At 34.5% G+C, this 13676-nt stretch overlaps 1 protein-coding gene across 1 annotated transcript; it reads right to left on the bottom strand.

The window, feature by feature from the left end:
• Window positions 1-205: 205 nt before the first annotated feature.
• LOC137400459 (leucine-rich repeat-containing protein 74A-like) lies at window positions 206-11805 on the bottom strand. Its single transcript, XM_068086784.1, has 8 exons — window positions 11730-11805; window positions 9233-9400; window positions 7255-7449; window positions 6367-6462; window positions 4646-4775; window positions 3123-3262; window positions 1860-1897; window positions 206-497 (listed from the first exon to the last, which is right to left on the bottom strand). Exons 3-8 carry the CDS (start codon window positions 7414-7416, stop codon window positions 206-208), a joined length of 858 nt encoding a protein of 285 aa, XP_067942885.1. The 5' UTR covers window positions 7417-7449; window positions 9233-9400; window positions 11730-11805.
• Between the last annotated feature and the right edge of the window lie 1871 nt (window positions 11806-13676).

The raw sequence follows: 13676 nt of genomic DNA, 5'->3' as shown, positions 1-13676 counted from the left end.
AAACCTGAATAGATGAAATTTGTTAAGTCTGGTATTTAATGTGCAAAACTATTAGGAAAGCAATTCTTATACAATATTATTATTTGAGTCATGGTGATTTATGTAATGTGCATAGTTATTGCTAAAGGCTAAGCTTCCATTGTAGTAGATTGACAGTGAGATTAAGAATCTCACTGTTCACTAAGCATTGTTCACTAAGCAATGTTTAGAAGTCAAAGTCACTTTCAAGCAGTGAGTCTCTCTTTGCACCACGAGGTTTAGGAGGCAATCTGTATCGCGGGTTTCCGTCCATAATCAGGGCTGAGTCATATTCAGCCTGGAAGGTAACAGTATTGCTGTGTCCTTCTTCTACCATCTCATTCAACTCTTCTAGAATGTTCTTTTCTGCTGCTGGTTTATCATCGGTGTTCGTAGGGAAAGGCCCATCAGCTTTGACAGCGAGTGCTGCTTTTCGGCGCATGCCTTTGTTGTCTTTCTCTATCGCTTGAATCAGCTCACTGTCAAATATCAAACCAGCACCACATTTTAATTATACTTTTAGCTTTTCTTCTGTTTTTGTTTTTTTTCTATAACTAATGCTACAGTTCACTCGTAAATGTATCATTTTAATTTACAATTTAGTGTTATTATCTGCGCCTAAATGTAAAATTAAACTGAGTTTGATAATACTTTTTGCACCAGTATAATTAATAAGCTAAATTTCTTTAAGTTTTATTGTTGGCTATTAAAATACACCTGCAGAGTTTATTATATTAAATTGCTATCTTTACAATTCTAGCATTAAACACAGTTACACAAAAACTCAACAAATTTTCAGTAAAAGGAGATGGCATGCATGATGCAGTATATTAAATTTTTGCTTCCCATATATATGCTGCCAGTAGACAGTATTTGCTGCCAATGCACACACTGGTAGTATATACGCGGTCAGTATATATGCTCCCTATATGTATGCTGCCAATATACACAAAGAGTTCATTTTCAAAGCTAGTTATTCCCATATTTTGCTAAATTCAATTTTTTGGCTCATATAACACTTCTTTTAGCTCAAAACAAGTTATTTTTAATATAAAATGCGGTGGAGAAACTGACGTAGTTCTAAGTTTAAATTATTTAGTTTATTTAGTTTATTGATTGTTGTATTATACAACATTTCAAGAAGGACAAGATTCTCTACAATTTCAGCCAATAGTTTTATAATCTAAAATAACGTAACCCTTCTAAAGCTCAAGTCAAACACAAGTGTTACCTAAATTTGCATATAGCTCAAATCAGCAACCCCGATGTATCTGCAATCAGTTTCTTGTTTTGTTTCTAGAGGAATTATATGTTTTTATGTCTGTGTAAAAACCTTTTGTGCTTCTGCTAAACAGTCAATAGATATAGTAACAGCATAGTGACTGACTGTAGTATTCATTTGAATACTGTATGTTGGTGCTTTGTGGTTGTATGAGGATGTCTCATAAGCACGCCAGTTAGATGCTTATCTGCTTAGGCAAGAGCAAAGCAGCAATTGCAATTAAAACGTTATCTCAAAAGGTTTTGAGTATATACCGCATTACAATTCAATTACAAAACTACAAATAATAGAAACATGCAGAGTTGAAATTTTAAATACAAAAAACCGCTTCACTTACATAGCTTCATTTTTTACCTGCTAACACACATTAGAGAAGGTTCTTTCACAAATGTTTAGTAGATTTACAGACAGAGTGTATATGCTGCCTATATATATATATGCTGCCGCTATACATGCTGTCAACATATCCGCCGTTATTTTATATTCTGCCAACATATCTGCTACTAGTACAGTATACATGTTTAGATAGAAAGGAAAAAAGAAGCTAACTACTGAGCACCTTAATTCAATTTCTCCATTTCCATCTCCATCCAGCATCTCAATCAACTCATCTAGTTGGCTCTCTGTCAGAGGTGTGTTGATTGACTGTATTATAAAAAATAGAAAGGATTTTATTCAATGTTACAGCTGCTAATACTATCGCAAATAAACAGGGTAGGTTCACTCAGTCAATGTTCATTTAGAGCACAGCTTGTCAAAATATCATAGCTAGTCTGTTTTGTTTCAACGCTACAAAATTTTGTTATTGATAGACTACTGCCATACCAAAAGTACCAAAATGTTAAAAATAACAGTCTCGTAACAGAATCTATATTAGAGTGTACATGTATATAAATCTAAGTGTTTGTCTTTTTGCGAAACCCTGTGTCCAGTTATAGCAATTTAAATCTAGCAATAAAATATCTATCTCGCAGGACATTTGATCTTGAAACTTCCCATTCACAAGGCGACAAGTAAATTCATTAAGTTTCATGAGATGCAATAGACTTATTGAGCAAATAGTCATAATCTGGGTTAAAATATGCATAGCGACTTTGTGTGACGCGCAACATCACTAAAGCTTATTCTCAGTGCTCTTATTAGTAATTGTAGCAATATGTAAACTAGCTTACACAAATTAGCCATTGGCAGCTACATTACCTGCCATGTTTATAAGCTGTTTTAATACTCGTGCAATGCTGGGCATTTGGCAAGTCAGCTAATAAAGCCTTCTTGTCATACTATATTTTCTACTGCAAAGCAATCTTTCATAAAGCAGTGTATTGGTCTAAAGCTTTGATACAAGAACACAATCAGTGAGCATGTGTAGTAATTTGTACAAATGAAAGAGAGTGGCATATCTAATATTTATTGAAATGCTAGACACACATATCACAGAGCGGGCGTCTATAATGTTTGTCAAAATGTCAGACATGTACATCACAAATAGTGGGTTGTTTAAGGTGATAACTAAACTTGATGTAATTCGCGCTTGAATAAGTCAGGAATGTTTTACTGTTGATAGATTAACTTGTTATAGGCCAAACCGGTATGTATAACAGTTTCACAGCTTTGCAATATGATTATAATAACCTTTTGCGACTGTAGCTACCACACTACTTTTAAAATATGTATTTCTCATGCAGTTTTGTCGGTATCTGCCTGTATCAGGTTAGCCTTACAGATTTTTTAAAACTTTAAGCCAATAGTTCCGTAAGCTAGCCCTGTTCTTTCAGTTTTTGCAGCACAAGTGATTTAATAAGTAAAGGATCGCAAAAATTACCTGCAGACCTTCTTTAAACTCATCTCTGGTCAAGCTCATACTGTTGTCAGCATCCCAGGTTTTGAAAAGGTCAACTATTCTCATTCTCTGAGACTCCATATAGGTCACTACTATCATGAGAGGATTTTCGGTTGAGATTTCTACAATGATAAAAAGTTCTAACAAGTGATAACAGGTGTAAGTAGATGAGCATGGACAGAACCAATGATACATGTCTTTGTTTATTATATCTCATTGACCTCTAAGTAATACTCATAGGCTTACAGGTAATCATAGGAAAAATTATGATCAACGATTGGAGGCTATTGTGTTTGATGAACTTTTGGTATTTTGTAATCTCTGCTATCTAAAGAACTCTAAAAAAACTACCCTGTGTACTCAACCACCCTCCTCATAGCTAAACCTATCAAACAAAAACTACTGAGCACATCAGACATAAACATTTTACCTATCCTATATCTAGAACATTTTTAAATCACAAGAACTTCGTTTTAAATACTATTGATTTCCTAAGGAGGAAGATGTAGGAAAATGTCAAACATTATCTGCAATAGGAAGGTGTCAGCAAAGTTGAAGAGAAGATTATATAGCACAGCAGAAAGGCCAGCTATGTTATATGCTATAGAGACAGTGACTGTGACAAAGAGACAGGAAGAAGATTTAGAGGTGGCTGAGTTGAGAATGCTAAGATTTGCAATGGGAGTGACTAAAATGGATATGATCAGGAATAACTAAACCAGGGTAAGTGCAAGTGTTGGGAGGAATGGGAAGAAATTGAAGAAGTGGAGACTATGGTGGTATGGACACGTATTGAGGGAGGAAGAGTATGTAGGAAAATGGACGCTGGGTATAGAATTTCCAGGGATAAGGAGACAGGGAAGACTCAAGAGAAAGTTTATGGATGTAATGGAGGATATGGGAGACTTGAGAGTGATAGATGAGGATGCAAAAAATAAATGTAAGGGGAAAGACTGTTTACAATGGTGACTTCTAACAGAAAAAAGCCGAAAGAGGTAAAAGAAGAGGAAAAAGATTGATTTCTTGTTATTTTTTCCACACCGTCTGATTTACTTTTGTTGGCCTTAGTTGGTAAAACACGGTTAAGATCAAGTCAAGTAGGATATAAAAGTACACAAATTGCAGCTTTAGCTGGAAATATGAGTGTATAGAACATATTGTTATTTTCAATTTTCAAAATCTTTGTGTTTTGTCACTTTATGTTGTATGATTTTAAAACAGAAGTAATTATAGAATTATCAAAGTTTTGTCACTTCTAGTTATTTTAGATCATTATATGCAAGTCTTGTAGTAAGAAGCTTTGGAGTATTGTAGAAACTGTCACACTTGGTGCAATTTACAAGAATGTCAAAGAATTCTTTCAAATCTTCAAACTTTGTTTAGTTTTTAAATACTTTTATAAAAGTAAAAGGGTTAACAAAATAAAACAAGTTATAAAACAAAAATGAGCAAAAACAAAATTGGACTAGACTAGAATTAATAAACAGTCAATGCGCATGCATTACCTCGACTCTTTCCTGTCTCTAGTTTTATTGCTGGTGAGCTCACAATTTTCCCAACCTTTACTCGGAAACCAGGATTAAAGCTTTTGATTTTCATAACCATTTCCATAAATATATCAAGCACCATAACATCCTACAACAGACATACATGTTGCCTGCATAGATTATAAAACTAGGACTCTGGTTTTCTCGTGTAACAGAGCATGTTTCGTGTACTTTTATTCTGTTAGAATGAGTAAAATACATGACTGTTTGTTGGTACTAGTGCCCTGACAAACTAGTCTGCTGTGAGAGACGTCAGTTGCGTCAATAAAGCACAGAGAACAAAAATTTGCACGATTATACTGAAGTCCTAAAAGGTGTTAGTGTGTCGGCCTCCCAAGCTGAATGTCACGAGTTCGAATCACATTGAAAACAATCTTTTATCTCTATTTCTAGCCATGGCTCTGAGCAGATAAACGCGAATCTTATTATAGTAAAAGTACCACCTTGGCAATCTCATGTACTATAAGAGATTGTTAGGTGCACCAATAAAGTATAGAAATTAGCTAGCTGCACACTCATTTATCTGTGGCTGATCGTGGTCTATCAACGCAGGTGTTAGAGGTCGGTTTACCATGTAGAAATTCGGCAGTTTGAGCCCTGTATAATGCAATATTTTGTCCAAACCTTCAATGATAGTTTTTGAAAGACGGCTGGATAGACAAACAACAACCTCTCTTATTAAAGTAAAGATTTCAGGAGCTCAATCAGATACTTTTAAACAAACCGGTTTTAGCCATTCGACTTGCGGAGTGCGAGCTTATAGCAAGTGATACTTGAGTCGAATTTGAAATTTTTATGTCTAACAATTAGAAAAAAGTGTCAACTTGTGTGCAACTGGAACAGGCTTGAAACAGCAATTTATAAAGACAGTTTCAGTAGCTTTCCTGCAAATAAGCTTTCATAGCAGCAGCAAGTCCAAGAAGCAGCAGTGATCTCTTAACAAAGATCACTTCTACAAAAAAGGATCAGCTAAAATTTAACCTTTTTTTCCCATATGAACTACTCGCTAGATTTGTTTTCAAAATATTTTAGCCGAGCTGAAAGTTTAATCGCAATATATAGGATTAAAATAAAATGGCATATTGTTTTTATGAGACGTTCGTTGCCTGATGCAACACAAAGCTTTAAGAAACCATGTGATGCCATCTGCTTATAACAGTATAACTAGAAGTAGAACAGAAAGAAAATATTGAGAAATATTTGAGTTAAAAATGTTTGTGAAAGTGTTTAGCACAAAATGTTGCAACAATGCCAAATAGTAGTCACACTCAAGCGCGCATGCACGCACGTGCGCATGCACACATGCGCGTACGCATGCACACATGCGCGCACACACACTCGCACACACGCGCATGCACACACTCACAGGCACACACACACGTCAACACACATGCGCATACTCCTACACATGCACTCACATGCACGCACCCACCCACACACGCATGCATACACGCGCAGGCGCACACACATCACAAAAATTAGAGCCTTTAACTTTTGACAAAGTGCTAAACATGCACATCACAGATAAGCGCATTTCTAATATTAATAAAATGCTAGACACGCACGTAAAAGCTTCGAAATACTTATCACAGAGAGAGAAATCTCTAATGTTTATTGCTAGGGTTCAGGCGCGTACTAAACTGCTCTAAACTATGAGAATGAGCAAAGCATAAACATACTGTAAGGTCTAGTATCTGCAGACTCGTGTTATTGGAATCATGAAGAAATTTTATCAAGGCATATGATCCATGAATCTGCATCGGGTTCTGTCCCATCTAAAAAAAATAAAAAATATTGCAAAAAAATCATGCAGGCAATGACAAAAAACAAGTTTGTGCATTTTGTTTCAAGTTTGCCACTGTCATGATGGGCATCAAATTTATAGACTTTGAAAGTCTATCAGCAGGAATAACTCCCTGAGCCTGTATTCAGTATATCATTGAAAATTACCCCTATAAGATTTTATTGTATGTACCTTTAGTTTTTGCAAAGGTTTCAAAAGAAGCACAAAATGACAATTTTGTGTATTTAGGAGTTGTCTACTTTTAAATGCTTTATGGCACAATCCGAGTTGTCTACACTCAGTGTGTTTATGAAACCAAATACATGTAGTATGATTCCTTGTTTTTGCTATTTAGTTGATAGCGGCAGCAATTCTCTTTTAAGATACAATTTTTTTGCTTTGCACAGCTCTTTGGATGTTTACTAGACAGTGATTTCTTTACATGGCAGCCAAAAAAACTTGGCTGTTGAACAGCTCCATAGTTTAGGTAGCATATTTTAGGACAGAGTTTTGTTTGCAATAATGAAGCGAAAAGCTATTTGATATAATGGATTGAGAGAACAAACTACTTGTAGCCTATATTAAAATATTTTAACAAAAAACATTATTTATGTATGAATTACTACATTTTTGGCATCTCAGATATTATCGAAGTTTGTTTCCTTAAACATTGTTGTAAAAGTCTATTCATTTTATAAGTTAATTTTAATTGTTTTTTATTATATCTTATGTGCTAATTAACAAAATCACACAATTTCTTTCTTTTTCAAAAGATAGCTCTCACTCTGAGTATTTCAAGTGTGTCATTGGTCGAAAATATTCTGCCAAATTGTGCCACTCCATCCACAGGAATTCTGTTATTGCTTATGTCCAGCTCTATAAGGCTTGAGTTCTCCTTTAGAGCAAAGGCTAGTGAGAGGGCTCCTGTGATCCCAAAGCCATTCATAGCAAGACACAGTTTCTTGAGAGTTACATTCTCCTGTCAGTAAATAAAAGCAAAAAGGTTGATCTTACTCGCTTTGAAGTTTTAATTTATAACAATTGTTGAAATCCGCCAAGCAATGTAACAAAGCTTCATAAAAAATTTGAACCAAGTTTGGATAAGCTTAAGATTTATTTATTTTCAGCACAAATTATTTCCCGACAGCAATCCATGAACGCATTTGTTGAGCACAATTGTCTTTATTACATGCGAAGGCGCATCCTTGAGTTTCTAATCAGATATATTGTTGCGCATTTGTAAAAAAAACAAAAGCTATAAGATTGCCAACTGAGTTTGGCAATGCTTGAAGTTGTCTCCTCTTGTACATTAAATAAACCATACTGAGTTTGATCTTGTAACCCTGTCCTTACCCAATTTTTAGCCCTACTCATCATTGCTTTTATTACAGTTAAGATTATTCCTTGACCAAATGTCACAAGATCAAGACCTGTACAAAACAATCTTTTATGAACTACTCTAATTACTATTTATATCATTTTTTCAGTGCGACAGTTTCAAGCAAGATTAAAAGATTAGTTTTATAATACATTTTATATATATTATATACAAAAATATATTCTATAGAATATACATATATAGAAAATTATATATACATTATATGCCAACAATATTTCATATTTATGCCAACATTCAATTTAAACACGGAACTATTATATTAATGTATTACATTATCTATTTTAGTAATGCGTGTGCTTATGTGCGCCTGTATATGTGCGTATGTGTACATGGACACACACGCATGTAGGTGTATGTGCGTCAGTGCAGGTGCGAGCATGCATGTGAGCATGTGTGCAAGCATGCATGTGAGCATGCATGTGAGCATGTGTGTGAGCATGCATGTGAGCATGTGTGCAAGCATGCATGTGAGCATGCATGTAAGCATGTGTGCAAGCATGCATGTGAGCATGTGTGTGAGCATGCATGTGAGCATGTGTGCAAGCATGCATGTGAGCATGCATGTAAGCATGTGTGCAAGCATGCATGTGAGCATGTGTGTGAACATGCATGTGAGCATGTGTGCAAGCATGCATGTGAGCATGCATGTAAGCATGTGTGCAAGCATGCATGTGAGCATGTGTGTGAACATGCATGTGAGCATGTGTGCAATCATGCATGTGAGCATGCATGTAAGCATGTGTGCAAGCATGCATGTGAGCATGTGTGTGAGCATGCATGTAAGCATGTGTGCAAGCATGCATGTGAGCATGTGTGTGAGTATGCATGTGAGCATGTGTGTGAGTATGCATGTGAGCATGTGTGTGAGCATGTGTGTGAGCATGTGTGTCTCTACATTTTTTGACCAATTTTATCCAAACTTCACACACATATGAACTTTCCCTTCCGCCAGTTCGCTAGAATATTTTGTTTCAAAATTTCATCTGTCCATCGAAAACAATCACTCAAACACGGACCTGTGGATTACCTGATTAAAAATAAAATACATTGTTAGCATCGCTGGGCTTTCTACTAATTGTTCTACATATTATGCTTCCAATTGTTAAAACAATGTTATATTTATCACTAGTTGATTGCCGAGCTTCACCCAGGCAAGAAAGTAGATTTTATTGATCCAGTCTACCCTCTGTTATTGTAAACATTGCTGTTGAATAGCTCTGGTTATTAAACGTGACACACTTAAAGGTGCTATTGCTGTCTTTAAGTGTGTCACACTGTAAATCTATTTGAAGGTGATTCTTTGTAGAGTGTAACACTTTCTACCCCATAATAATACACTGAGCTTCAAAAAAGAAGTGTTTACCTGCAAGCTGAATGCCAAGACGCTAGTGCCTTTCAGGCGCAGGTGGTTCCAACTGAGATCTAGCGATTTTAAGTGTTCATTATGTGACAGGCCAAGTGCAATACGTCTCGCACCGTCAGAAGAGAGCTCATTGTGACTAAGAATAAGTGAACTTAGGCTACGGCTCTTCTGAAATAATTAAAAATGGTTTTGGTAAGGCTTGCTAGGCAAGAGTCTAAATTAAACACACAAAGACTTACACACTGTATATATTGATTGCCAAAAACAGTTGGTAGTTGCTAAAATTGTCTAAAACTGCAGCTTCACAAACTCTGCAACCTTCATGTAACCTTGAGTTACTATTGATTTCGAAGAATTAAATCGGAATAAAACATAATATCAGGAAATGTGATGATGTCTATGTATGTAAGCTGAATCTCTGTAATCTTGCTACGAACAGGTTTTTGAGCATTTTGAGGGGTTTCTAAAAACAAGAGTTTAACTGTCTACATGGTTAGACAACTTCAAATGACAGAGTAGTTAGTATTTCAAAAATTGAGGTTTTGCACATCCGCAGTCATTTTGTTCAACTAGATGCTGATTTATCTATCATAAATAGTTGTATGTTTATCTTAAAAATTGAACACTATAATAAAAAGTTCCAAGTATGCAAAGAAGCGTTTTTATCCACTTTTCCAAGTTGCTAGTAATAAAACATACTGTAGTTTGAAATGTGCAAACTCTTTAAAATCTTATATTGCGAAGTCTAATAACGGCAACATCTACATTGGTAGCTTTAAATACTTACTCATTATATAGGTTAGATAGTCAACAAGTGCTGCATGTGACTTAAAATTGTACGTAATAATAAGCCATGACTATTCCGAGTACAACACATTGATAATAAATATTATGATTTTTTTCTCATTTCTAAGAGAAAGTTTTATTCTAAACTGATATGCAAACTGAGCAATCCCTTGAAGATCGAGTAAGAATTTGTGCTTAGTTTACTGAAAGCAGAGTCCATGCATAGTTTATTTCGGTTTCAAAAACAATGCCTCTATTATCTTGGCTGAATATGTCTGAGACTCTGAGTCCAGTGGCAAGAGAACCTTGATAACTGGAGACATTACAAAGACACGCAGAGACATTACTGGCCAGTCACAACGAGCAATTTAAGGTTGCATGCCATTCATGTCATCACTAGAATCCTTTTCTGGGTGTTGAACCAGAACTTGCTGTTTGCAGGTTAGGTATTTGAGACCATTATGCCATGGCTGATCTCTATGTGTGTAAAGACTGATCAACATAGAGCTAATTATCTAAATGGTGCTTATGGTTGACATTTCTGTCATGTGGTTTTTTTCAGTTATGACTTTTCATGAATTTTGAGTAATCTTATGCCTTAAATGAGTTTTATGATAAAAGCAGCTTTTACAAGGGTTGTTTCCCCTTAGTACTTGAATCAGAGTGCAAAACATTGTTTCCAGAAAAAAAGAAAAAAGCCATTGATTAATAGCTTACAGTTATTACAAAACTAACTGGCACACAACCGGACAACTTTCTCATCCTACGATAGTCTTTAGATTTTCATAGGAATGTTTTTTAGCGAGAATACAAGCAGAAATTTTATTGGGCAGTTTAAAATAAACATACCAAGTTAGTGACATTATGTAATATTATGTAACGTTTTGTCACACTACTTTTAATTTACGTTGAACTTTGATATGTTGTGCTGAATTCAATTACATTATAATACAAAAAGTTGTAAAGGATTCTTACTCGAAAAGGCTTTGGTTACAAACCAAAGTGAAGATGTTATTACAAAGGTCAAAGTTTTAGTGAAATGCAGTTTCGAGAGGAGAATCAATACAGACACGCTCATTGCATTTCTTTATGAATAGCATCTGCTATCAATGAATGAATGAATGAATGAATGAATGAATAAATGAATTAATTAATTAATTAATGAACGAATGAATGAATAAATGAACTAATGAATGAATGAATTAATTAATTAATTAATTAATTAATTAATTAATTAATTAACGAACGAATGAATGAATGAATGAATGAATGAGTGAATGAATGAATGAATGAATAAATGAGTGAGTGAGTGAATGAATGAATATATTCAAACTATCTTCAAAGTCCAATTTCTAAATTTATTTGTTTTAACAAGAATTGCTTCCACAGTAAGACATCCTATTTAGTCCAGTGCAAAAATATAAAGTTGTGTAATGGCATTATTATCATTAGCCGATAGAATAGAGCAAAGCAAAACAGACACACACTTAACAAAGATTAACATGCAGAACATGGTTTCAATGAAATCAAAGAAGGTTGCAATTATATTGGTAGTCTCATCGATGCCAACCATCCTCATACTACTCCTTCGTAAAGTAAATTAGATTGTAGTCCCACTCACCCTTATAGAAAGTAATATTTTAAGTTCAGTATTATCTACGCAGTATCAACACATCGTACTAACAACATAGAATTAGTTCCGGTTTCAAACCTGCAAGAGGTACTCTAGAGCACCTGCACAGCTGTCTTGTATGTGGTTTCCTGACAAGTTGAGTTCTCTGAGAGTCTTGTTGCTAACTAGCGCGTTACACAAATTCATTAACGAATCTTCTTTGTCAAAAGCACCTTTATTTTCAGACAGATCCTGCAAAATTATTTTCTGTTGTAAATGCTATGAAAATATCTTACTACAAACATGTAGTTGTACCAACACACTGGTTCCTTATCGTTTACAAATATTTAGCTTGGAAAGCTTCGGTAGCCGGCAGCTTGCTCCCCGCAAGGGGGAGAGTGTTAACAGAATTATATTTTCTGCACAGTGCATCTTCCAAGTGTTTTTATTATCTTACAATATTTTGCGCTCATCACATCCTCATTACCATTTAATATTATTATATTTGATATCTAATATGTTTGTACAGCTTTTCTATTGCATGAAACTTTGCAGAACTGCAAAATGCCAGCTTGTCAAAGTGTTTTGTTTTCTGACACAAACAACCTTTTGTTTTACATGCTCCATCATCATGTGCTGTGCTGCTGTTTTTCTATGAACATGTCCTTGAGTGTGTCTCCAACCACAATTATTTATTTTAATTGAATTGTTTTTCAGAGTTTGAACTCAGTCAGAGATTCGAGCGAATCACATTTTTTATACAGCATGTTATATTTAGGTCATTTTTTAAGGAGACAGTTTATAGCAAAACAACAATTGTTTTTGGAGTTACTTAAAACTCCTTTATAAACAGCTATGATCTATAAGATTCTGAAAGTTGGATCTTCTTGTTTTTGAGAAAGCAGCAACAAGCTCAAAATAAATGCCTAAGATTTTCTAGTATCAGCTGATCTTGTCGCATTTATAAATAAAGTAATGTGACTCGCTACGCAAGCTGTAAAAAGTTAAATAGCTCAGGTAATTTTAGACTGACAATCAGTAAACCACATTTGTACATATTTTGAAGTCGTGTTCTCAGAAAATGATAGGCGCTTGACAGCTGCTAAAATTGTTTTGCCTGCAATGTACATGGTTTGTTCTGCCATTGTTTACATAAAAGCAAATGTTCTTAAACTCTGCCATAAATTTAATTAATTGTTAGTAAAGTTTATTACCAGTGTTAATCAAAATTATTTGCTTATCCCACAAACTACATTAATATGTGAGATCTTTTTCCTGTTCTCTTCTTTTTAGTTCTAGCTGAAAAATAAATAGCTGTACAATAAAAGATTCCAACTATAAGATCTGTATTTGCAAATTCATTTATCATTGTTATAGTAATTATAACTTGGAACTAATTAATTAAACCAATTAACAATTTCTAAAACTAAACCTAAACTAAAAGTAACTAATATTAAAACTTGAGTTATTTCCTGTTAAATTTTCTGTACATACAGTTTATAAATAAATGCTATAAAAATATAGCACAAGCACTATATTCAATACGAAGCTACATAACTAATTGAGAAACAAGCATATACTGACTATCTAATTTTACATTACAAAGCAAGAAGTTTTACTGACCAGTGAAATAAGAGTTGTGTTCTCTCTAATTAGCTGAGCAATCCATTTTGCTCCGATACTAGAAAGTAAGTTTTCCTTCAGCTCTAGTCTGCTTATTGAACCATTTATCTGCAGTAAAGCAGAATATTATCAACCATTCTGCAGAGTCTCATTTCGCAATGTTATAGATATTTTTGCATAAAATAGCTGACATCATAAGATCTTTCTACCATTTTATGAGATTCTTACTGTCTGACCAAAAATCTCTCAAACTAATTTTAGTTTAAACATGCTCTACAGACTTTCTAAACTATTTTAGCAAATAGCTCAGACTCAGTCTCAATTTTATTCGGTGATTTAAGATTAACACAAAAAATAAAAATCAGGCGTTAAGAAGCTTTACTTGTATGACATGAAGTTGAGCATCATATCGAAGGCATGCTT

This window comes from Watersipora subatra, chromosome 7, assembly GCF_963576615.1.
Source record: "Watersipora subatra chromosome 7, tzWatSuba1.1, whole genome shotgun sequence".
Taxonomy (NCBI): Eukaryota; Metazoa; Bryozoa; class Gymnolaemata; order Cheilostomatida; family Watersiporidae; genus Watersipora; species Watersipora subatra.
Note: the sequence above shows the minus strand (reverse complement) of the source record. Positions and strands in the feature narration are given on the sequence as shown.